The sequence below is a fragment of the Ursus arctos genome, unplaced genomic scaffold (assembly GCF_023065955.2).
Source record: "Ursus arctos isolate Adak ecotype North America unplaced genomic scaffold, UrsArc2.0 scaffold_14, whole genome shotgun sequence".
Classification (NCBI taxonomy): domain Eukaryota; kingdom Metazoa; phylum Chordata; class Mammalia; order Carnivora; family Ursidae; genus Ursus; species Ursus arctos.
In genome coordinates this window covers 1,163,475-1,188,551 of record NW_026622808.1, presented here as the reverse complement: position 1 = coordinate 1,188,551, position 25,077 = coordinate 1,163,475, and the positions used below count along the sequence as shown (strand labels likewise).

Here is a 25,077-nt window from a genome sequence, read left to right as displayed (position 1 = left end):
GCAGGTGAAAAACCAGACCAGCTTCCTGACTCTGGAAAAAGTGGTCTTTAGAGGTTCTATTCAGCACCCGCTCCTCTCCCCACTCCTCTCCCTGGGAAGGTCTGTTAGGGTTTTCAGGGAAGTCACCAGACTCCCAAGGCCTCCTGGGTGCTTGGCTCCTGCTTGGGCCGTGGGGTCTGGGGTAGGGGGACAGGATGAAAGATGGCTGAGAAGCCAAATCCCTCTGTGCTCCCCAGGAGAAGTTCATCTGGATCCCTGGGTGGGTCCCAGAGCAGGGCCACTTTGGGGGGAGATGCAGTTTGGAGACCCCCATGGCTCCTGGCCACTCCTGCTCTGGGTAATTTTCCACAGCAGCCACTTCCGGGAGAGGAACAAAGAGAGCTGCACGTACTGGCTGAGCCCTTGGGACTTGGGCCTCCCAAGTCCTCTCCTGGCCAAGGCACCCCCCTTTGAAAGTGCACCACTAATTTTACTCCCTCAGAAGGCGTGGCCAGACAGGCTATATCTGGAGTCTGAGCAAGACAGTATTTGGGATGGCATGACTCACTGAGGCCAGGGGCTAGGAGAGACTGGGGGTCTAGGCCGCTGATGGGTCTTCTTGGCTGCCCTCCACCAAGGCTACCTCTGTCTGCGTGCATAATTCCAGGGACAGGAAGCTCACTGCCTTTCCAGTTTCGGATACTCAAATGTTCTAGTTTATCTCTATACACCTCAGTGGGATACCCCCCCCCCCCCGGCCACCTAGCTCTGTCCCCAGTCCACAGGGCCCAGGGTTCGGTCTCCTCTCTTTTCCCAGCCAAGCTGCCTCCTCTGACCCAGACCCAGCCTGTCATGATCCAGGGTAAGCACCAAGTCTGAAGTCAGATAGCCCTGGGGCCCAACCCTGTTGCTGTTCCTGAGTAGCCGTGTGCTTGAACCCTCTAGGTCTTCCTGTCTTTCTGGGTACTGAGGCCACCTACTTCCGGGGGTGGACTAGGTCCACCCCTCTATTGTCACCACAGCTGGATCTGGGAGGAAAGCAGATTAAATCAGGAAGGGAAATTTAAGTCTCTTCCAGTCTCCCTTTGCGCTACCCCCTTATCGGGAGACCAATCTGATCTAAGGAAACTGGGGGGTGGGGGTGGGGGGCAGGCTGAACTCACAGGCCCAGCGCCCCCCCCCCCCCATGTAATCACTAACATTGCAACCAGCCTATGGAGAAGCATCACCAAGCTCCACTTAGAGCTGATGAAATTGAGGACAGAGTTTGGCCCGACAGCACACAGCAGGTCATTAGGGCTATCACTTGGACAGATCTGTCTCGTTCTAAAGAGCCGAATCTAGGAAGTGAGGTTTGTCCAGACTCCACCCCCCTCCAACCCCAAGACCTCTGGGACAGGCACTGTCCTGGAGCTTCCACCCAGCCCCCTTGCTTGATGTTGGAGAAACTGAGGCCCAGGGAAGGCTCATGGCCTGCCCGAGCGTTCTCGCAGCAGTGGGCCAGACGCTGCTGTGCAAGAGGCTGGATGAAATGAATGAGTGGAGGGCACACTGATGGAGGGGCCGGCTGGGGGTAGGCTGGCGAGGCCGACCCTGCAGCCGTCCCGGCTCTCTCCATGTGGGGTGGGGCCCCGTCAACCCGGGAGGGCGGGGCCTCCCGCCAGGGCCCCGCCCCCACCCCGCCCTCCCTGCAGAGCCACAGCAGGGGAACCCAGTTTCCGAGGAACTTTTCGCGGGCGCCGGGCCGCCACCGGGGCCAGGACGGGACGCGAACGCGCGCAGCGGCGCCAGCGGGCCGGGGCCGGCGGACGCGGCGCCCCCTGAGAAAGTCCGTACGCGGCGGCGGGCCCGGCGGGCCGCCCGGAGGAGGCGACTGCGCCATGGACGAGCCGCCCTTCAGCGAAGCGGCCCTGGAGCAGGCGCTGGCCGAGCCGTGCGAGCTGGACGCGGCCCTGCTGACGGACATCGAAGGTACGTCAAGGGCCGGCTGGGCTCCGCGCGAGGGTGGCGCGCCGGCGGCGCCCGGCCTTTGTCTCCCGGGCCGGCTCGGGGCGCGGGGCGCGGGCACCGGCTCCGTGCTGTGTGCGCGGGGGCTTCCCCGCGCCTCTGGGCTGTGCGCTGTGGGCCCCGTGGTCCAGACCGCGCCGAGCCTCCCTGCGCCCGCCCTGGCGTCTCGGGCCGCGCCTCGCCGACTCCCTTGGAGGCTGCGGGCCGGGCACGTGCGCCTCCGGGCGTCCGGGGCCCCGCGCGGCGCGGCCGGCGAGTTCTCAACCCAGTGGCAGCCGCCGCGAGCCTGGAGACCGGGGCGTCGCCGAGGCCCCGCCCCTGCCCCGGCCCTGACGTCAGCGCGGGGTTACTCACGGTCATTCCCTCCGGCCCAAGAGTTCAGCTCGGCGCAGAGCTCGGGCGCATGCGCGCGGCGCTTCCTCTTGTCCCTCCTCCCTCTCTCTTTCCCTCCCGCCCCCGTCCGGTTCTCCTAGTCCTAGATGGGCATCGCTTGGGCAAACATTTATTGAGCAACTACTGCATACCAAGCCGCGTCCTCGGCACAGGGGCTTCACAGACCGACCTGGGCTCCTCCTTTTCTTGGGAGCACGAAAATCCTCAAGAAAACCCGCAAACGGATATTTAGTTGCGCGTTGGGGTGGAGCAGGGGTAGGCTGGGACCTCTATTGAGCAGACTTTTGAGCTGAGACTTGAGGGTCAGCCCCGGGACCAAGGGGGAAGGATGTGTTCCCAGCCAGCCCAGGGACTGGGGCGGAGCCGCGGCGCGGGTTTACTCACATCTTTGAAAGCATCTTGTTTGCTAGACGGAGGAGAGGTTTGGGGACGGTGCGGCAGGTACCAGTTGGGAAGCTGTCGCCCCATTGTGTAACAGGGCAAACCACAGCCCCCAGCAAACGGCCCTCCATGGGCCCTCTGCAGTTTCGGCAACACTGGCTAAGTGGCGCTTGGTCGATGGGGAACCTGAGGCCAAGAGCGCAGGACTCAGACCTCCCACCACCTGGACGGATGTGTCCCTGGAGCCTGCGGCCCCCTGGGCTTGGCAGAACAGACACATCTAAGTCACTCGCTCCTGCCCTGCTGCAGCCTTGCATATGAGCCCAGCTGGCCGCTAGCCTGGGTTCTTATCAGCTCACCTGCCCCGTGGGCCAGGCAAGGGGAGCCCCGGGGAGGAGAGACCTGACTGGGGGGCTTTTCCAAAGCAGCCTTCCCCATCACTGCATGCTGGAGTGATGAACCCCAAACCCCGGACCCTGGGGAGATCTGAGCCTGACTCCCCTTACAGTTCCACAAGCCCCAGACCCAGTAGTGCAGCCTGAAAGGCACCATGACCAGGTGGTGAGGACCTGGGCTTTGGGGTCAGGACTTGAATCTGGACACTACTCACATACTCTGCCATCCTGCCCAAGCTCTCTCAATCCTCGAGCCTCAGTTTCCTGCTTGGGATACTAATGCTTCCCTTCCTAAGGGAGTTGGGACAGTGGTTTCGGGGAGGGGGGTATATCAGGGCCACGGGTCTGGCATAGACCTTTCTCACTGACTCATTTACAGAAGCATTATGTCCCGAGGCCCAAAGACTGGGCCCCTGCAGCTGTTGGGGGGGGGGCATTATGCACCCGCTCTAATCTGGGAGAGAAGGGGGACAACTGGGGCCTCTTGCTGGGGTGGGTGTGAGGTTTGCCCACTACAGCAGATTTCTCGTTTTTTATCCAAACTTTCCATCCCCCCCCCCCAATTACACAATGAATCTCTTCGCATTGTAGAAAAATTAGAAAGTGCAGGTGAGCAAAAAGAAGAAAAGAAAATCTTCCGTAAACCGGTCATGCAGAGATAAGCTGTGTTAATTATGTGGGGGATTGTTTTCCTATGTGTGTGTGTGTTCTTTTAATTTTTATTTTTTTGGAATGGCTGTGTACTGGTGATCTGCTTTTTAAAAACAATACCACTGAGGTATAACTTACCTGCTGTAAGATTTGCCCATTTTAAGTGTACAATAAGTTGTTACATTGACCAAGTTGTGTGACCATCACCCGTTAGTTCTAGAACATTTTCATGGCCACAATAAGATTCCTTTTGCCAATTTGCAACTGCTCCCCGTTCTACACCCAGCCCCAGGCAACCGCTAATCTATACTTTTAGAAATTAGAATAGGGTCCATTGGCTCAGAGGAGATTGTAACCCGCTTTGTTCCGTGTCAACAGCCAGACAACAATCAGGTTCCCTGGTTTATCCCCCCAGTCCCCCACTGATGGACATCCACGTTGTTTTGTTCTCATAAATACGGCAGTGGACCCCCAGGCCCGTCTTTGCCTGGATGGACCCTCCTTTAGTTCCATAGGCAGAGGCTCTGGGAGGGGAGTCTGATGCTCAGGGGCCAGACCTGCTTTTGAGGCTCATACCCTGCCCTTGGAACGAGGCAGATTCAAGATCTAGAGAGTGACGTGGGGGTGGGAGGAGCAGGGCCCGAAGGTCTCCAGGTCCCCTGAGAGGAAAGAGGGTCGAGAGGTGGGCCGAGCAGTCCTCGAGCTCCTGGAGGGTAGATGGGCTGGGCCCTGGAGGCGGTGTGGAGTTTTGGGGGGACGGGAGTAGGGAGTGCTATGCTTGGGTTGAATGTCGGAAGCCCCCCCCCCCCCAGCAGCTGGGGTCGTGGACCACAACATGAGCAGGGAACACTAATTGAGCACTTACTGTATCCCAGGCTCCTAGCTGACCAGTGAGCCCTCCTGACAACCCTGAGTGGGGTAGACTTCAGATCTGCATCTTACAGAGGAGTGCCTTGAGGCGCACAGAGAGGTTAAGTGACTTGCCTGAGGTCACACAGCTAGAACGTGGCAGGGCCAGGATTCAAACTCAGGCTGTGGACTCCGGGGCCCATGCTGTTAACTGCTGAGCTCCTAAGAGTGGAGGGAGGGGCAGGAAGCAAGAGAACCAGGAACCCGGGGTCCCTGGGTGGCTCAGTCAGTAGAGCGTGGACTCTGTATTTCTGCTCAGGTCGTGATCTCAGGGTTATGAGATGGAGCCCTGGGGCTGGCTCAGCACTCGACAGGGGGTCTGCTTCTCTCCCTCTCCCTCCGCCCCTCCCCTCCCACTGGAGTGCGTGCTCTTTTTGTCTAAAATAAATAAATCTTAAAAAAAAAAAAAAAAAGAACAGGGAACCCAGGAGGCTGCAACACGTGGGGCTCTGCTGGCGGCCTGTGAGTAGGTCATAGAGGGGTCAGAGGCCAAGCGGCCACCTCCCCCTCCCAGCCCGGAGCTCGGTCTTTGAGTCATGAGACAGAGGACTGTCACCAGGGAGCCTGCCAAGGGCCTTGAGCCCCACCCAGCCCTGCTGCCGGCCTTTGCCAAGCCCTCTGTCATGTGAGCGGGTTTTGGGGTGGAGCTGCCAGCCTGAGCCCTTAGCTCCGTGGGTGAAGGGAGCATCGTCTCCCGCCCGGGGTTGCTCTGTGCTTTGGGGTCCCTGGCGGCTGTGGGCGGCGGGGACAGGGGAGCAGGCCCGGGCCGTGTTTGGGATTATTGTTAAGCCTGTGGCAGGCTTCACCTCTTTGCTGATTCATTGATCAGATCTTGCACATGCTTTTAAGTGCAGAAGAGGCAAGTAGAGATGGGATTCTGGCTGGGGCCTCCCTGTCTCCCGGGCGGTGCTGGGCCCGATGGGGGAGTCGTCCTGCGGGCTCTGGTTTGTCTGAAGCCTTTGGTGGTACAGTTCTCCGGCCCTCTGCCTGGATGCCTCCGCCATCACTCTTTGTCATACCCCTGCAGTCCTCCAAGCCAGAGTAGCCTTACCGGACCTCACTCCTCCCGGCCCTGCAGTCCCTGCCAAGGTGCCCAGACAAACCACAGGAGGGTCTGCTCCTAGGGCCCACGCACGCCTGGCTATTTTCTGGGTCCAGGCCAGTCCCCACCCCACACCTCTCCCCATGGTATCTCACGCCCAGCTCTTTCCCCACGCCCACCAAGCTTGGGCCCCTCTTAGAAAACACAGCTCAAGGGGCGCCGGGGTGGCTCAGTCAGTTAAGCGTCTGCCTTCGGCTCAGGTCATGATCCCAGGGTCCTGGGATCGAACCCCGCATCGGGTTCCCTGCCCAGCAGAGAGCCTGCTTCTCCCTCTCCTCCCAGCCGGTGCTCTCTCTTGCTGTGTCTGTTGCTATCTCTGTCTCTTTCTCTCAAATAAATAAATAAATAAATAAATAAATAAAATCTTATTAAAAAAAAAAGATTCTCTCTCTCCCTTTCCCTCTGCCTCTGCCTGCACCCCAGCCCCCTGCATGCGTGCACACTGCCACTCTCTCTCTCTCTCAAAAGAAAAAAAAAAAAAAAAGAGAGAAAACACAGCTCAGGGCTGCTTACCACTCAGCTCCCAGCTCCGGGCTGTAACTCCTTAGTTCCCAAACAGCCCTGGCTCCCCAGTGCCCCAGGATGATGTCCCATGTGTCAGCACTGCATTCCAGACCTGCAGGGTTTGCAGGACCTGTCTCTTTGCGGGATGGAGAGAAGCATGCTGGCAGTGGGGTGAGGTGTCTGGGAGTTACCTCCTGCCCGATGGTCACCTCGCTGGACACAAACATTCCGAGTGACCTGGTCCGCCCCAGGCAGGGGTCACCGCCGGGCAGAGGCCTGGGATCCGGACTTCGCCCCCCTGCCAACAGGTGCAGCTCAGGTGGGAATGGCAGCGCGGGCCAGAGGAAGTATTTCTGGCTTTGTCTTCTGCCAGCCACAGGCCCTGTGGATGTGCCCTTTGGTCCCCAGACTCGACTGGGACGCCGGATGTGTAAGACCTCTGTCCCATGTGGCTCCACGGAGGGGTGGAGGGAGAGCCTTTGAAACGGGTTTGGGGCTCCTGGGAAGGAGGGTGTTTGAGGCTGGATCCAGGTGTCTGGTTCCCCTGCTGGGTTTCGGACTTGGTGGGAGGTGGGGCAGGGATGGGGGTCCATCCCACCTGCAAGAGTTGGTGGCCTGGAAAAGCCTCCTCCCGACCTGGAACCCTGCTCAGTCTCACCCCCTCCCCCCAAATGACCCTCCAGCTATCTCCCAGCAAGCCTGTCCCTCCCAGTCACATGCTAGGGCTCTGGGGTTCCCGTTGGAGCCCAGGGGTCTTCAGATTCAATCCCTACTGTGTGACTCTGAGCAAGTGGCCTAACCTCTCTGACCTTCAGGTTCTCATCAGTGGACTAGGAATAATAATAGAGCCGTCTTCTTGGAGGTGTGGGCATCAGATGAGCTGAGTTAGGTCAAGGGCTTAAGCAGCACATAGTAGGCCCTCAACCAATTTTCATCATTTAGAGCACTTACCTGGGACCTGGCACCTCATATGTTTAGCTTGACACATGTTAGGAGATGATCCACGGAGCCTGTGTTGGAAGTTTCTATGGGCTATGGTTTCAAGTTCCGAGCAGCCACCTTTTGATTCCGGGTCACTGCTTGGGAGACAAGGTGGGGCCGGTCAAGGTTAGTGGGGAGTCCGTCACCTCTCCACCTGCCTGACCCTTAGGGGAGCAAGCACCCTGTCCTTAGCTGCCATTAAAGATACAGAGAGTATGGGGTGTCTGGGTGGCTCAGTCGGTTAGGCATCTGCCTTCAGCTCGGGTCATGATCCCGGGGTCCTGGGATCAAGCCCTGCATCGGGCTCCCTGCTCAGCAGGGAGTCTGCTTCTCCCTCTGCCTGCCCCTCCCTCTGCTTGTGCACGCTCTCTCTCGCTCTGTCTCTCTGACAAATAAATGAATGAATAAATCTTTAAAAATAAGTAAATAGGGGCGCCTGGGTGGCTCAGCTATTAAGCGTCTGCCTTCGGCTTGGGTCATGATCCCGGAGTCCTGGGCTCGAGCCCGACATCGGGCTTCCTGCTCACTGGGAAGCCTGCTTCTCCCTCTCCCACTCCCCCTGCTTGTGTTCCCTCTCTCACTGTCTCTCTCTGTCAAATAAATAAATAAAATCTTAAAAAAAAAAAAAGGAAATAAAGAGAGTAGAGCTGGAAGGAAAGTTCGCAATGCCTTTGTCACCCCCGCACCCAGTGCACAGGTGAGGAACAGAGGCCTTGAAACCCCTGACTCACCACAGCCCCCCCGCTGCCCAGCCAGTGTGGCTTAGGCCTGGTGGTAGCTGAGGGGGTTGAAGGAGCTAGAGACCTGTGAGAAACAGCAGGAAGGCCAGGCCCAGCAGGGATTGCTTGGCAGGCAGAAGAATGTGCGGAGGAAGGGTCGGTGGTAGTGGCAGAGGAGGGCCAGAGCAGTGCAGGTGTTTCTGAGCCTCGGGTCACCATTGATAGTTCGCTGCACAAAACACCTCAGGGCCGGTGGTGGGTATTAAGGACGGCACGTATTGCATGGAGCACTGGGTGTTATACGCAAATAATGAATCATGGAACGTTGCATCAAAAACTGGGGATGTACTGTATGGTGACTAATATAACAAAATAAAAATTATTAAACAAACAAACAAACAAAAAAACACCTCAGGGCAGGCAGCCTTGGGAATACACATTCAAGCACCTTCGAGGTTCCAGTCACACAGGTCTCAGGGCTAAACAAAGCAACCAAAAGTAAATAAAAATTATAAAACCCAGTGCTGGTGATGCAGTGAGGAAATGGGACACATTGCCGGGGAGGTTGTAAAGGGGTTTCTCTTTTCCAGAGAGCGGCCCAGCAGCCCTAAAACAGCATGTTCCCTTCGAACCCCTACATCCACTTCGGGTTAAAAGGAGGCTGCAGGGAAACAACCCAAAAGGGGGAAATAGATATAATTTATATAAAGAAGTGTGCGGCACTGCTATTTAGACTGGGAACAGTTGCTCCCTGGTAGGGCACTACTCCCAGATTGCCACTGTCTCAGGCCTATGGATTGGTTTTCAGCTTCCAGAATGATCAGTATGTGCCCCAAGCCCACACCTAGGACAAGATGTCTGAAGTGGTACTGACCAGCATCCTATTTAATGGCTCTCTTACAGGTCATGTCCAGGGTCGTTTGGTTTGGGTCAATGGGAGCTAGTGGGTGGGGTGACACAGTTGAGGGAAGAATCTCAGGAGTTAACATCAGAACAAGTTTTGAAAGAGGAACAGGAGTTTGCTAGGTAGACAGGACAGTGGGAAGGACATTCCCGGCAGAGGGAACAGCCTGGGCGAGAGCCCATGGCTGGAGACCAGCAGTGGGGTGGGGGCCGGCTGGCTCTGGTCCCCTCTGGGCTCCGCCTTGTGCTGACCGATGCTGGGGTAACACGCTGGTTCAGGCCCCGGCTCTGCCTCGAGGGGCTCCCCGCCAAGCCTGGCCGCTAAGGTGTCCAGAAGGGGCAGTGCCCGAGCTGAGCCTTACTGAGCTTCGTGCTGCCTCCTGTCCCCATTGTGCACTCTACACACACTGCCTGAGCTGAGACGAGTGCTGCCAGCAGGTCGGGCCAGAGCCGGGCTGGAGCTAGGGCCCCCTCCTGTCCCTGGCGGGCTGGAGCTGATGAGTAGGGGCTCTGGGGTTGGTGGACCCGGGTTTGAGTCCCAGATTCTCTACTTGGCAGTGGTGGGCCCTTGGACACACAGGGCCTTTCTCTGAGCCTTAGTTTCCTTGTCCGTCTAGAGGGCCCATGCCCAGGTACACCTGGGGCTCTCGCCATGGGCCCGTCCCATTCCAGGAAGAGCCGGCACACGCTTGCACCCCCGGGCAGCCCTGAGTGCACAAAGGGGAGTCTGTCCCTGTTGCCTACACGACTAGCTGAGGACATGCAAACCTGCTGACCCGAGTCCTCAGGAGGATCGAAGAGGTACTGGCAGGAGCAGCAGGGACAAATGGCAGGCAGGGTGTAGCCCCGGCTTCCTGGGATGGCGGGTGAGTGCCTCACCCCTGCCCTGTGCCCTTCATGAAGCGGGAAGAGGTGGAACGCTGCAGGGGTCCCATAAGCCCTGTCCCGTGCCCTCTCCTGTGCCGGCGCTGCTTTATACCGTCACTCTTCTTCACACTTGTGCAAGTGTGCAAATCACATTTGCATCGTACCGGACAGCTGCAAACCCCTTTCCTGCCCATTTCCTGGAGCATTGGTGTCCTTGGCTCAGAGGACAAACAAGCTTGTGTTTGGAATCCCAGCTCCTTGGCTGCCTCCCCGACCTCTATCCCCCCCTTTGCTCCTTCTGCTGCAGCCACACTGGCCTCCTTGCTGTCTCATCATCCTCCCGCCAAGCTTGCTTCTACCTCAGGGCCTTTGCACTTGCTGCTCCTTCTGCCCCGGACATTCTTCCTCCTTCCTCGTTTCCTTCAGGCCTCTACTCAGATGTTGCCCCCTCAGAGAGGCTTCCGGATCATCTCATCTGTAGTGGCCCCTCAATCTCTCTTTATACTGCCTCAGTTTCTTCGTGGTGCCCATGACCACCTGCACCCACATTCCTCCATGTATGTGCAGATCGTTGGTCACTGGAACGTAAGCTCCACGAGGAAAGTTCTTTGTGCTACGTCCCTGTACCCCAGTGCCCGGCACAGGCCTGACACACAGGGGACACTTACGAAAAGGCAGTGAAGGGATGCCTGAGAGGCCCAGTCAGTTAAGTGTCTGACTCTGATTTCAGCTCAGGTCATGATCTCAGAGTCATGAGATGGAGCCTTGTGTCAGGCTCTATGCTCAGCGCAGAGTCTGCTTAGGACACTGTCTCCCTCTGCCTCTACCCCTCACGCTTTTCTTTAAAAAAAAGAGAAAAGAAAAGGCAGCAGACATTGTCAGAGAAGCAAGTCTGGGCGTCCTGGACCAGGCCATGTAAGGGAAGTGGTGAGCTCCCCATCCAGAGAGGCATGCAAGCAGAGCTCGTTTGGGGTTCAAGGCCTCATACAGGTTGGATGGGCTACAGGCCCCTGTGATGATCAGAGCTGTGTTCCTGCCGGTTCATGGCGTTGGGTCCTCCCAAGATTTCCATCATGGCCTCGCAGAATAAACAGGCCAGAGAATAAAAGGCTGGCCCACATCTGCCTTCCAAAGGAGATTTGAAGGTAGAGCCAGGGAGGGCGGGCGGGCTCAGGTTTCCTGTTGGGCCCTGATAGAATCGGGGCAGGACTGGAAAGGAGAGGAAAAAGGAATCCAGGCTTGGGGAGGAGGTGGGGAAGGTGAAAGTTTGGAGGAGTTGCGACGTGGGCCCGTTGAGGCCCAGAGTCCCTGTCTCCTCTTTCCTGTGTTCAAGGAAGGCATGCGGGAGCCTCACGGGCCATCTGAGCCTCTCTCTCTGCTGGAAGCCCTGCGCTCAGCTCACCGGAGAATGGTCCGAGAGCTGGGAGCCATGGCCAGTCTATTGGGGCCCGCTGTCCTGGCTCCCAGGGCTGGGAGTGGGTACCTCTCTCGTCTCACTCCAGTCCCAGCCCGATTTACTCTCCATAAAACGGTCTCCATTAAATGTGTACGGAGTTCCGACTTGAACGTTGCAAGTAATGGGCAATTCACTACCTGCCTTAACAGTTCTAGACCATTCCAGTCGCTGCAGAGGGACGAAGCTTTATTGCGATCTTGCTGAATGCTGGGTGCTTCATACACTTGCTTCGTTTTGAGAGAGAGAGAGAGAGAGAGAGGGAGCGCGCACAAGCAGGAGGGCGGGGAGGGGGAGAGGGAGAGAGGGAATCTTAAGCAGGCTCCTACATCCAGCACAGAGCCTGACGCTGGGCTCCATCTCACGACCCTGAGGTCATGAGCGGAGCCAAAATCAAGACCTGGATGTTTAACTGCCGGAGCCACCCGGGCGCCCCCATACGCTTGCTCTTTTATTATTTTTTTATTTTCATTTTTTTAGTTAACATGCGGTGTTATGTGAGTTTCGGGTGTACAATATAAAGTCCTCAATTCTATCCATTACTCAGTGCCCATCACGCTAAGTGTCCCCTTAATCCCCGTCACCTACTTCACCCATCCCCCCACCCGCCTCCCCTCTGGTCACCACCAGGTCGTTCTCTAGAGTTAAGAGTCTGTTTTTTGGTTTGTCTCTTTTTCCTTTGTTTGGCTTTTTAAATTCCACATACGAGTGAAATCATGCGGCATTTGGCTTTCTCGCACTGACTTATTTCACTTAGAATAAGACACTCTAGCTCCATCCATGTCCTGGCAAATGGCAAGACTTCATTCTTTTTGATGGCTGAGTAGTATTCCATCGTGTATACATACCACATCTTCATCTGTTCGTTGTTGATGGACAGCCTAGGCTGCTTGCATAACTTAGTGGTCATAAATAATGTTGCAGTAAACACACTTGCCCTTCTAGAATCCCACCGCTGTTACCTCTGGAGACGAGGGGTGGAGGCTCAGAGAAGGGGAGTGATCTGCCTGCAATTACCTGGCAAGCGAGGCTCGGAGGGAAGGTCGGCCCCTGGGCTGTGTGGGAGAGGAGGTGGGCTGTGGGGCTTGGTCTCGAATTTCCAAGCCCAGTCTTAGCTCTGACACCCAGCTCCTGCAGGAATAGGCTGACAGATTCAGCTCCAGGAGAGAGGGAGATGGGAGGTTAGGGTAAGGCTGGCCCCTCCGATGCCACCAGGAGCCTCGTGGCACCCAGGCCCTCTTTCTCGCTGCATCTTAGCTTAGACTGTCTCTTCTGCCCCTTGGCCAGCCCCCCCCCCCCCAGAAGCCTTTCCTGACTCCTGCTACCCTCAGGGGGACATTGAGTGACCATTCTCCCTCCTACTGCCTCAGGATGGGATGGGGGCAGAGCCCAGAGTTGTGAGGAATGCAAAACAAAGGTGAGAAGATGTGCTGAAGGGAAGAGAGGATGAGACGGGGAAGCGGGGAAGCGGGTGGCCCGGGCTTGACACCCTGAGGGCTGCCTCTAGCCCTGGTCTGAAAAGTCTCAGGCCAGTACCTACTTGTTGGTCCTGCCACATTCTGGGCTCCACAACTGGGGAACATGGGAAGGAAGAACAGAGCCGCGAGGGTCTGCTTTTGAAACTCGGTTCTGGAATCCAGGCCTCGGTGTCTAACCTGTCTTCAGTTACTCGGGTGAGGTCAGAGCCTTTCCAACAGCAATGCTTTGTTTTGTTTTGTGGGGGGGATGAGGGAAAGTGTGAGCACCCACAAGCTGAGGAGAGAGGAAGGTGGAGGTGCTAGAGGATAAGTTCTTTATCCCTGGCATCTCCTACAAAGCCATGGAAAGTTCTAGAAAGACTGGGAGCTGGATGTGTGTGAGGGAGATGAGGCTGAGTTTCCTTGTTAGGCTGGTGGAGAGGGAGAGAGATTGGGGCTGGAGTCCCTCCTGGCCCACTTCGCTCAGTTGCCATGCGTGCCTGCCCAGGATTCAGCCCCCCACCGAGGCCACAGGAGACTGGGAGCCCGAGGAGGGCCAGGCGGGTGCTGCAGTTGAAGGCTGGGGCAGGACTGGCTGGAGGTCTGTTTGGCCACAAAAGCTCAAGCTGACAACCTGGGCAGCTGGCCATGCTTTGTTCATCTGTATGTGTGTCGAACTTTGACCTTACTCAGAAGGGGAGGCAGTCCTAGGTACCTCCTCGAAAGACCCCCAGAGCCTGTCACCCTAGGGCTGACACCCCTGCCTTCCTCACCTTGTGTCCCAGGGATTGGGTTGCCTCTTGGCCTCCCAGGACCCTACAGGGAACAAGTGAGTCAGACCTGACCTGGTGACTGCTGGGGGCAGGTTGTGAGGCCTTGGGAGCCAGGGTAGACTTTGCTGACCCCCTTCCCCCCATCCCAGACGCAGGTCTCTCTGCAAAAGGACAACTGCGAAGACAGAGAATCATGTTCAAGTATTACATGAATGTGAACTTTGGGATAAGGGTCTCCCTTCTTCACTCTGGGCCTCAGTTTCCTGGCAGTGACCTGTTATTAGGCGTCCATGTGGTGGGGGGTGGCCCCATGCTGGGCTGCCCCAGGAAGGGGAGGTCCCGGGACCCGCCACCAGGCAGCCCTTGGCCTTAATTCAGCGCTTCGTGGTACTGAGCGCCTCACCCGTTTTCTCCTTTGTTTTCCCTTTCGAGGCCAGGGAGATGTGATTATCCCATTGTCCAGAGAAGTAAACTGAGGCCTAGCGGTGGGACCCGGTGAGGGTGGCCAGCGATTTGGAAAGAGTGTTGGGTCATCCCAGCCGGGGTCCTCCCGGCCCTGCGCCCACTCCGCCGCACTTCTCCGAGGTGCTAACGGAGGTGGTTGGAGCTGGGGGCGTAGGGGGGCCGGTGACCGCCAGTAACCCCGGCGGATGTCGGCGCCGAGTGGGTTAAGGGCCGGCGCCCGCGAGTAACCCCGGCCCCATTCAGCGCCGCGGGGTGAAACCCGAGCCCGAGCCGCCGTCGGGGGTGGGGCGGGGGCAGGGGCGGGGCCCTAGTGAGGCAGCGGCGCGGCCGCTGATTGGCCGCGCGCGCTCACCCCATGCCCGGCCCGCGGCCCCGGGGGGCGGGGCGGGGCGGGGCCGACGGGGGCGGGGCCGACGGGGGCGGGGCGCTGCGCGGGCTTTATAGCGCGGCCGAGCCGTGACAGGTGAAGTCGGCGCCGCGCGGAGACCGGCAGGCCAGCGGCCGGGACGCCCCGAAGGGGCGGCGGGCCAGGGCCGCGGAGCCATGGATTGCACGTTCGAAGGTATTTTTTGGAGGAGCCCCTCACCCCTTTATCACAGAGCCTCCGGTTTCCTCAGAGGGGGGCGTGTGTGTGCAGTGGCCGTGGAACTCCCGACTCCCAGCGGGAAGAGCGGGTTCCCGAGGGGGCGGCGTGGCAGCTGCCGGCGCCCACTGGAGTTGGTGGGCCACCCCCACCCGCAGTACTTACCCCCATCCCGGCGTGTGGAGTGAGGGGGGCTTTCCCGGGTCCTCTGCCCCACTCCGGGGCTCCAGGGAAAGAAGCAGGGAGGAGGCCAGTTGTCCCCCCTCCCCGGAGCCAAATCCGGGACCCCAGTCCTGGATTCAGTCGGCTTGTCTTTCAGGGCCTCAGTTTCCCCATCTGTCAGAGGGGCTCTGAGGGCGGGGGTGAAGGATGGGGGCCCTGCCAGTGAAAGTACAGGAGAGCCCACGAGGTGTTTCCCATGGAGGGCCCAGGGGGACCCGAGCCCGGCTCCCCCATCTCGGGCTGTTGGAGTCCAGAGAAGGTCCTCTCCTGCAGGAACTGCCCTGCCTGGGCACCTGGCTGGAGGCAGGCAGCAGTGAGGCCCGCTGTGTGGCCAGCTTCCTGGCCCGCCAAGACTTGCAGCAACCCTGCCACGAAGGGCTTCCTCCTTTTTTGTTGTGCAGATGAGGAAACTGAGGCCTAGTGAGAGGAGGCTGTTGGTCCAGGCCTCACGTCAAGTGGGCAGGTGGGCAGGGCCGGGAGCTCAGGCTGGGGATCTTGCAGAGCACTTTAACCCAGTCGGTGGCTGTCCCTAGTGGGTCAGAGGGCCCCAGGCGAACAGCCAGGCCGTAGTCACCCGCCAGCTGGGGGAGAGGCTAGGGCAGTGGCAAGGGAGTGTGTCCCAGTCTGTACGGGGAGGAACGAGGCAGGACAGCCAACATTTGCTTTCATAGAGGGGAAACTGAAGCCCTGAATGGCCTGGTCCCGAGGCTGCTTGGCTGCAGGCATGGGACACACTGGTTGGCACACACGTGGCCGGCAGCTGGGTCAGCCCCAAGCCTCGGTCTGTTCCACGGAGGAATGGGTTGGGGTTGGCAGCTCTGAAGTCAGCCGTCTGGGGCCCCAACTCCAGTTCTGCCTCAGCAGAGGTGTGGGGCACTGACCTTGTCCAGCTGTTGTACGGGCTGTTGGCTCCATGAGAAGCACCAGGCATCGCTCCAGGTGTCACAGGTGCCCAGGAAACGGCTGTGTGTCTGGGAGCACGGGCTCCTGTGGGTGGCTTTCTATTTCCGCACCATTGCCCCACACATACAGCTGTGTGGACCGGAGGCACGAAGCGCGGGATGCGCTGTACAGGGGCCAGCCGCTGCCCTGCTGTCACTCACATGGCCTCTCCTCCTTTCTCCAGACATGCTGCAGCTCATCACCAACCAAGACAGCGACTTCCCGGGCCTGTTCGACCCGCCCTATGCCGGGGGCGGGGCAGGGGGCACAGACCCTGCCAGTCCCGATGCCAGCTCCCCGGGCAGCTTGTCCCCATCTCCTGCCACAATGAGCTCCCCACTCGAAGGCTTCCTGGGGGGACCCAAGGCGACACCTCCACCCTTGTCCCCTCCCCAGCCTGCACCCACCTCCCTGAAGATGTACCCGTCTGGGCCTGCCTTCTCCCCTGGGCCTGGTATCAAGGAGGAGCCGCTGCCGCTGACCATCCTGCAGCCCCCAACCCCGCAGCCCGTGCCGGGGTCCCTCCTGCCCCAGAGCTTCCCCGCCCCAGCCCCGCCACAGTTCAACTCTAGCCCTGTGTTGGGCTATCCCAGCCCCACGGGAGGCTTCTCCACAGGTAAGGGAGGTGTGGGGGGAGGGGACCGCACGAGCACAGAGAGGAGGGTCTGCCGTGGCCCCGGTAGAGGCATTGGCGGGCTTTAGCCATCGGGCCAGTGCTCTACTGCCTCAGACGCCCCGGAACTGGCAGTACTGGTGTTCTGCTTACTGTGGGGGGAAGCCTTGCCTCCCACTCTGCTGGGCTGTCCACATCAACGCTGCCCTTCCAGAAACCAATGCGGGGCTGGAGAGCTAGCACATTTGAGGGGGGGTTGTCGCCACAGGAAACTGAAGCCATGAGGGGTGATGACTCATCCCAGGTCATAGGGTGATAGGGCCCTGAGGGGTGGGTTGCAAGTGGCTTAGGGCAGCCTGTGCCCGCAGCCCCAGCCTTTATCTCTGCAGGGACCCCTCCAGGGAGCACCCCGCAGCCGCTGCCTGGCCTGCCACTGGCTTCCCTGCCAGGGGTCCCGCCCGTCTCCTTGCACACCCAGGTCCAGAATGCGGCCCCCCAGCAGCTGCTGACAGCCACGGCCAACCCCACAGCAGCCCCTGGAACAACCGCAGTGACCTCGCAGATCCAGCAGGTCCCGGTGAGGAGGTCTGGCCAGGCGTCGAGGAGGGGGCGGCCCCTGGTCCATGCTCACAGCTCTTGGCTGAGGCCTGTCCCCCTGCCAGGTCCTGCTGCAGCCCCACTTCATCAAGGCAGACTCCCTGCTCCTGACGACCATGAAGACAGACATGGCAGGCACGGTGAAGGCGGCGGGCATCGGCTCCCTGGCCCCTGGCACGGCCGTGCAGACGGCGCCCTTGCAGGTGGGTGGCATGGGCAGGGCGGAAGGTCACGGTTCTGCGCACGTGCGTGCCCGGCCGGTAACCTGCGCCTGGCCCTTCAGACGCTGGTGAGTGGAGGAACCATCCTGGCCACGGTGCCGCTGGTAGTGGACGCCGAGAAGCTACCCATCAACCGGCTGGCAGCCGGCGGCAAGGCCCCGGGCTCGGCCCAGAGCCGTGGGGAGAAGCGCACCGCCCACAACGCCATCGAGAAACGCTACCGTTCCTCCATCAACGACAAAATCATCGAGCTCAAGGACCTGGTAGTGGGCACTGAGGCGAAGGTGCGGGCAACGGCATTCAGAGGCACACTCTGGGGTGACCCTGGGGGGGGGAGCAGGGGACTGGAAGACCCAGAAGGCTTCAAACTGAGCCTGGACTGTGGGTTTCAGCCTGTTTGGGCCTGGCCAGTGCCACTGATTCAGCTGAACTTCATGGCAGGTCCCCTGCGTGCCAGGGGCTAATCTGGGCCCTGGGGACACTGCAGGGAACAGACAGACCAAAGTCCTGCTGTCTAGAGACTTGACGTTCTAGTGGGGGACAGGGGGGTGACAATACACAGGATAAAGCAGTAAGCATTAGAGTCGCCAGGTGGGGATATGTGCCGTGGAGGAAAACAACACAGGGAGAGGGACGATGAGGCTACCCGTGTGAAGCACTTTGCAAGGGTGACGATCACAGGAGCCAAGAGCGGAAGGAAGGGAGGGAGTTAGCCAGACCCTGTTGCATGCCTTTGCTGGATGAATCCTCGCGCCTGTCCTGGGAGATAGGTTCTACGAGGGGAAGAACGTTCCCGTAGAGGCAACAGCAAGAGCAACAGTCCTGAGGCAGCGGCATTGTGAAGTAGCCCCCCCCCCCACCGCGCTTAGGTGCCCAGTGCCAGGCTTGAACGGCCCCCTGTGCCGTCTCCCTCCCACCCCCTGCAGCTGAACAAGTCCGCTGTCTTGCGCAAGGCCATCGATTACATCCGCTTCCTACAGCAGAGCAACCAGAAGCTCAAGCAGGAGAACTTGAGCCTCCGCTCTGCGGCCCAGAAAAGCAGTGAGTCCTGGCCTCACCCCGCCCCAACTCCTGCACCCGCCCCTTAGGCCCCAATTCTACAAGGGCCTCGAGAGCTAGACCAATTCCCATTTCCCCCTCTCCACGGGGCCCTAAGCTGATTTGGGTGGGGTATCAAGCCTTCACCCCCCCGGCCCTGCTCCTTTCTGACCTACAGAATCTCTGAAGGACCTGGTCTCAGCCTGTGGCAGTGGAGGAAACACAGACGTGCCCATGGAGGGCATGAAGCCCGAGGTGGTGGACACGCTGAGCCCGCCACCCTCGGACGCCGGCTCGCCCTCTCAGAGCAGCCCCTTGTCCCTTGGAGGCAGGAGTAGTGGCAGTGGTGGCAGTGGCAGTGACTCGGAGCCCGACAGCCCAGTCTTTGAGGACAGCCAGGTTGGGCCCTGCCATGTTCCCCCCTGTCTGTGTCCCCTCAATATCTGAGCCCCAGGACTAGGTCAGGAAGAGGCCCCTGACATAGCCTCCATAACCCCCATTTGATAGATAGAAAAACTAAGGCCTGTAGCCACCTGGGGTCCCACAGTAAGGCCGGGTGGGGGGCTGATCCCTCCTTCCCTGTTGCATCCCCTCTGGGCCACTCCCGCGCTGCCCTCGCTGACCTGCCCACCCCTACCAGGTGAAGCCCGAGCAGCTGCTGTCCCCCCGCAGCCGGGGCATGCTGGACCGCTCCCGCCTGGCCCTGTGCGCACTCGTCTTCCTCTGTCTCTCCTGCAACCCCTTGGCCTCCCTGCTGGGCAGCCGGGGTCTCCCCAGCCCCTCGGATGCCAGCAGCACCTACCACGGTCCTGGCCGCAACATGCTGGGTGCCGAAGGCAGAGGTAGGATGGGCCCCAGCGTGGGTATCCTTGGGAGAGAGGGGGGATGAACTCGGGGGGTGTGGCCGGGGCTCTGGATTTCCAGGGAGCTGTGTCACCAGCCCTTCTGTCTGTCCCTAGATGGCCCCGGCTGGGCCCCGTGGCTGCTGCCCCCACTGGTCTGGCTGACCAACGGGCTGCTGGTGCTGGTCTCCTTGGCGCTTCTCTTTGTCTACGGAGAGCCGGTCACGCGGCCCCACTCGGGCCCCGCTGTGCACTTCTGGAGGCATCGCGAGCAGGCTGACCTGGACCTGGCCCGGGTAAGGGGCCGGCTCCCGGGGGTGGGCTCGGGGGATGTGGCAGGGCCAGGACCTGGGCACCACCTGGGAAGGCGCTGGGTGTCACTTCTCTTCCCCGCCCTGCCCTCCTTGTTCCTGTCGACCCCGCGGACTCCCACTGACGGGGGGGCGCCAGGGTCATGGTGGGGAGCCCGAGGTGGAAGAGTCTTCAGAGCAGGAGGGGTATCATGTGCTCAGATACTCTGATCACCCTTTTCTCACCTGGAAAACGCTCGTCCCCAGGGGGACTTCGCCCAGGCTGCCCAGCAGCTGTGGCTGGCCCTGCGGGCCCTGGGCCGCCCGCTGCCCACCTCCCACCTGGACCTGGCCTGCAGCCTGCTCTGGAGCCTCATCCGCCACCTGCTGCAGCGACTGTGGGTGGGCCGCTGGCTGGCGGGCCGGGCCGGGGGCCTGCAGAGGGACTGGGCCCTGCAGGCGGACGCCCGCACCAGCGCCCGGGACGCGGCGCTCGTCTACCACAAGCTGCACCAGCTGCACACCATGGGTATGAGGGGCGAGCAACTGGGCCTGGGGGCTCCCGCCGCCCCGCTGCCGCACCCCTGCCTCACCTCCTGCCCGTTTCCCAGGGAAGTACGCGGGCGGGCACCTCACTGCCGCCAATCTGGCCCTGAGCGCCCTGAACCTGGCGGAATGTGCGGGGGACGCCGTGTCCGTGGCCACGCTGGCCGAGATCTATGTGGCCGCCGCGCTGAGGGTCAAGACCAGTCTCCCGCGGGCTTTGCATTTTCTGACAGTGAGTGGGTGGTGGGCGGTGGGGACAGGGCTGGGGGCTTGTCTCTGCAGCTCTTAGCGGTGGCTCCCGGGGCAAGGGGCTCACGGTTATGGGGGAGGGGGATGGGATCTAGGCCCAGCTGGGGTCACAGTCCTAGGGCTGGGTGTGAGTCCCTGTCTGGGTCCAGTGTGACAGCCCCGCTCCCCTCCCCCACAGCGCTTCTTCCTGAGTAGCGCCCGCCAGGCCTGCCTGGCACAAAGCGGCTCGGTGCCTCTTGCCATGCAGTGGCTGTGCCACCCCGTGGGCCACCGTTTCTTCGTGGATGGGGACTGGGCCGTGTGCAGTGCCCCGAGAGAGAGCCTGTATAGCTTGGCCGGCAACCCAGGTGCTCTCTCGCCGCCATGCCCATCCCGTCGCCCTGCCTCCTTCATGGCCCATTCCCATTCCTCATTCCTGTCCCATCCCTTGTCCCTGCACCTCTGGATGTCCCTGCCCACCCCGGTCTAATGCCCACCCCCCCACCCCCCGTCTGTTGTTGCTGTGGGGGCTGCAGGAGCAGGAAGGCTGGGTCTGTCTCCGTTGGGGCTCTTCAGAAGCAAAGAGAGAGACAGGAGTTTGGGGGCAGGTGGTTGATTCGGGAGGTGATCCCAGGCAAGAGCAGTGCTGAGTAAGGAGATCAGATGGCAGGAACAGAGCTGGTCAAGGCGTGTTATGAAGTAGATTACACTGCCCGGGGTAGCGGGCCGCGGTATTTATCTGTCCCACCCGCGTGCCCAGGAAAGAGCTGCTGGTGTGGAGAGGTGAATGTGGAGACGAGGGGGGGCCCTCCTGCCGCCCCGCTCACCCACTCCTCCCCACAGTGGACCCCTTGGCCCAGGTGACTCAGCTGTTCCGCGAACATCTCCTGGAGCGAGCACTGAGTTGTGTGGCTCAGCCCAGTCCCAGCCCTGGAGCGGCTGATGGGGACAGGTGAGTGGCCCTGCACCCCCGCCCCCCAAGGCAGGCTCCCTCCATGGTAGAGCCGGGGACTGGCTGTGTCCGGGGCCGTGGGGGGGTGGCCAGCACCGGGCTACTTCCACCTGCTGTGCATACTTCCACCTGCTGTGCAGCCTTCGGCGCGTCTGTTCCTCCCTGGGTCGGTCTCCCTGGCAGCTTGCCAGGAAGAGACAGAGCGGGGAGGTCAGGCTGCTCTGGTGGGAGGGGAGGGGGCCAGGGCCTTCGCAGGACCGCTGCCACCGGGCCTAAGAGCCAGGCGTCTCTTCCGCCACAGGGAGTTCTCAGACGCCCTGGGGTACCTGCAGCTGCTCCACAGCTGTTCCGACTTGGCCGGGGCGCCTGCCTGCGGCTTCTCCATCAGCTCCAGCATGGCCGCCACCACCGGTGAGCCCCCAGCCCCCGCCCCGGGAGCCCCGGCGCCCCCCAGCTCCGCAGCGGCTCCGCCTGGGCTGCAGCGTGGCTGAGCCTCAGGGAGCCTCCCCACCCCCGCCCCCCGCAGGCACAGACCCCGTGGCCAAGTGGTGGGCCTCGCTGACGGCTGTGGTGACCCACTGGCTGCGGCGTGACGAGGAGGCGGCTGAGCGGCTGTACCCGCTGGTGGAGCACTTGCCCCGTGCCCTGCAGGAGTCTGAGTGAGTAGAGGCCGGGTGTTCCCGGCCCCCCAGCTCGGTGCTGCCCCCCCCCCCAGGCCTTTGTTCTCTGCGGTTGGGGTCGCTTGAAGCCAGAGCCAGGGCAGCGGGGAGCTTCGTGAGGGCCCGGGCCCGGTCTGACCATCAGTCCTCTGCCCTGGCCCCAACAGGAGACCCCTGCCCAGGGCGGCTCTGCACTCCTTCAAGGCTGCCCGGGCCGTGCTGGGCCGCGGGAAGGCAGAGTCTGGCCCGGCCAGCCTGGCCATGTGTGAGAAGGCCAGTGGCTACCTGCAGGAGAGCCTGGCCACCACACCAGCTGGCAACTCCATTGACAAGGTGAGGGGTGGTGCCGGGGGCCTGGCAGGTCTGAGGGGGGCGGTCACCCCCTTTCCATCCCTGGATGTCCCCCCTTGTGCGGCAGAAGACTGTGGGGTTAGCCCCCCAGTACCGGCCGGCGGGCCCAGCTCGCCTGGCTTTTTGGCTAAGGCTTGGGTCCAGGGGAGAGTGGCTGCCCCCCTCTGGCCCCACTGCGGGGGGGTGAGGGGTCTGGCAGAGCCCTCTTTGGAGGCCACTCCTGTGGCAGGTGGCAGGCGTGGGGGCCTGGAGAGGCGGGCGGCCCCGCGGTGCATTGCTGTTGCATTGCACGTGAGTGACGCGGGTGCAGTGCCTCGGCAGTGCAGCCCGGAGCCGGCCCCTGGCACCGCGGGCCCCCACCCGTCCCCTCCCACAGCTGGAGCCCCCCGTGACCCCTGCCCTGCTCCCTCACCCCAGGCCATGCAGCTGCTCCTGTGTGACTTGCTCCTGGTGGCACGAACTAGCCTGTGGCGGCGGCAGCAGCCGCCTGCACCCACGCAGGCCTCGCAGGGCCCGGGCGCTGGGGCCCAGGCCTCGGCTCTCGAACTGCGCGGCTTCCAACGGGACCTGAGTGGCCTGAGGCGTCTGGCACAGAGCTGCCGGCCGGCCATGCGGAGGGTGAGTGCCCACGGGGCCCCTTACCAGCAGATGTGGGGAGGGTGGGGGTCCGGCCTGAACCCCGAGTCTCCCGGCCCCCTCCTGCCCAGGTGTTCCTGCACGAGGCCACCGCCCGGCTGATGGCGGGGGCCAGCCCCACGCGGACACACCAGCTCCTGGACCGCAGTCTGCGGAGGAGGGCAGGCCCCTGCGGCAAAGGTGAGCGGGGGCGCTGCGCTGGTAGGGGGTGGGTTCGGGCCCTGCCTCCCCGCCCCGCCCCGCTGGGAAGGCCCGGATAGGGTGTGATGGATGCCGAGCAGAGGCCGAGGGACTTCACGGTGGTTGCCAGAGGGCGATTTCCTACCAGAGAAATCCACTGGGGACCACTGTCACCCGCGCGGTAGGCGACTGTGCTCCAGTTCCTTGTACGGGACAGGCCCTGGGGAGGGGTCTGAGGCTCCACTCGTGCGCCTGAGATGGGCGGGGCCGGAGGGGGCGGGGCCGGACCCTGAGCCCCGCCCCGGCGCGGACGCGGCCCCGCCCCTGACGCCCGTGTGGTGTGCGCAGGCGCGGCGGCGGAGCTGGAACCGCGGCCCACGCGGCGGGAGCACGCCGAGGCACTGCTGCTGGCCTCCTGCTACCTGCCGCCCGGCTTCCTGTCGGCTCCGGGGCAGCGCGTGGGCATGCTGGCCGAGGCGGCGCGCACGCTCGAGAAGCTCGGCGATCGCCGCCTGCTGCACGACTGCCAGCAAATGCTCATGCGCCTGGGCGGCGGGACCACCGTCACCTCCAGCTAGATCCCGGTCGGCGGCCCCAGCCGGGCCTGTGTGCCGGGCCGGAGCCTCGACGGCCGAAGGCAGCGCTGGAGACCCCAAGTGCCCACGGTCCACCCACGTACTGCACTGTTTCCTGGGGGGATGGGAGGCGCTCAGGGGCTTTTGCTGCCTCTTGACCTGGGAGGCCGGAGGGGGCGCGACCCGCCCCTCCCCGCCCCTCCCCGCCCCTCCCAACTGCGCCCCAACCCGACGAGCGAGCGGCGGCCAGCATGGTGCTGACCTCTGGTGGCGGATCGGGGGATTGCAGGGCCCCGGGCCCGCCGATGTGACCTTGCTCGGCAGGCACCCACCCAGTGGCTTTTCCCTCTCCTGTCTCACAGAGGGGTACATTTCACCGAGCTGAGGGGCCTACTTGGCTTTCCCAGCCAGCAAGGGGGTCCTACTCCAAGGCGCCTCTCTCCCTTGTGGAGAGACTTGTACATATGTAGATCAGGGCGCACCAGCCTCCTGGCCTCTGAGGCTCAAGTGTTACTTTGCCTTTTGCAAACTTTATTTTCATAGGTTGAGAAGTTTTGTACAGAGAATAAAAGATGAAATTATTTATAATCTGGGTTTTGTTCCTTTGGGGAGGAGGGTGTGTGCTTAAGCTAATAGACTAGCGGACCAGACAGGGTCCTTTGGGCCTCTCCCTCTCCTCCCACCCCAGCACCCAGACAAAGGTTTCCCACTCCCATCAGTCCAAAGGGACCAACACTGTCCCTTCGATGTGGGAGGCCTGTCACAGTGACCTCCAGGTGACCTGGATTCCACCAATTTCTGGGCTACACGGTTGGGCTGTATCAAACCCTTAATCCTTCAGGTCTTGTTGTGGTCTCAGCTGTCCCTTCCCACCTCCCTGCTTCTACTCCTGTCAGTTCCCAGGGTGACCTGAGAGGATGACTCCGTGTCCTTAAGGATCTGTTGTGATCCGAGCTACAGCCTGGTATCCCCATTTGGGCTGTTGGTCTCATCTTCCCACCCTGTCCCGGGTTCTCCCTCTCCCACGCTTGGGGAATTCGGGCCCCCACACGACCTGAGACCCTGAGGCCGCCTGGGGTCTGGGTAGGTGTCCACGCAGCAGGGGCTGGTCTCCTGTCCCTGTAGTAACCGTAAGGACTAGAATCCTTGACTGCCCCTTGGTGCCTTCCATTCCTTCCCCACCCCCCACCTAAGGCCTGGCCCCCATCTCCCAGCGGAATCTGGTTAGAATCCACGGGCTGCAAACTTCCAAAACAATCGTTGTATCTTTATTGACTTTTTTTTTTTTCTGAATGCAATGACTGTTTTTTACTCTTAAGGAAAATAAACATCTTTTAGAAACAGCTCGATACACACAATCTTCAGTGTGAAGCAATATACTAATAAGAACACTAGTCGTCTTAACATTTACAGTCTCCATATATATTATATATATGTATATGTATACATATATATACACTGTATAACGAGGCCAGATATAATACACACGTGTACCATTTTACAGTCATATGTACAGGAAGTTGCTAGGGCGGCCCCAGTCTGGGGGCTGCGTCAGGCCTATCGAAGCGTGGACAGAGCTGAGGACACGGACGGACAGGCGGACGGACTGGCGGGGACTGGCTTGGGCCGGTGGTGGCTGCGTGGGGAAGGCAGGCATCGCTGT

General features: G+C 61.0%; 1 protein-coding gene across 5 annotated transcripts; it reads left to right on the top strand.

Moving 5' to 3' along the window:
* Positions 1-1,697: 1,697 nt before the first annotated feature.
* On the top strand, positions 1,698-24,757 carry SREBF1 (sterol regulatory element binding transcription factor 1). 5 transcript variants are annotated; one of them, XM_026521170.4, is made up of 20 exons: positions 1,699-1,950; positions 14,403-14,501; positions 15,871-16,302; positions 16,689-16,876; positions 16,962-17,099; positions 17,180-17,401; positions 18,044-18,158; positions 18,334-18,554; positions 18,796-18,997; positions 19,115-19,293; positions 19,555-19,816; positions 19,899-20,065; positions 20,261-20,429; positions 20,905-21,013; positions 21,315-21,424; positions 21,540-21,672; positions 21,840-22,005; positions 22,441-22,641; positions 22,731-22,839; positions 23,188-24,757. In XM_026521170.4, the coding sequence occupies exons 1-20, from the start codon at positions 1,860-1,862 to the stop codon at positions 23,415-23,417; spliced, it is 3,543 nt and encodes a 1,180-aa protein (XP_026376955.1). In that variant the 5' UTR covers positions 1,699-1,859; the 3' UTR covers positions 23,418-24,757. The 5 variants fall into 5 exon arrangements, with proteins under 5 accessions (XP_026376951.1, XP_026376955.1, XP_026376952.1 ...); XM_026521166.3 differs by lacking the exon at positions 14,403-14,501 and having other exon boundaries at positions 1,698-1,950; positions 16,668-16,876; XM_026521167.4 differs by lacking the exon at positions 14,403-14,501.
* The last annotated feature ends 320 nt before the right edge of the window (positions 24,758-25,077 follow it).

Coding starts and splice junctions, on each gene's coding strand:
- SREBF1 (XM_026521170.4), top strand. CDS start 1,860: ATGGACGAGCCGCCCTTCAGCGAAGCGGCCCTGGAGCAGGCGCTGGCC. Junction 18,555..18,795: donor CAGTCTTTGAGGACAGCCAG/GTTGGGCCCTGC, acceptor CACCCCTACCAG/GTGAAGCCCGAGCAGCTGCT. Junction 21,014..21,314: donor GGAGCGGCTGATGGGGACAG/GTGAGTGGCCCT, acceptor CTTCCGCCACAG/GGAGTTCTCAGACGCCCTGG.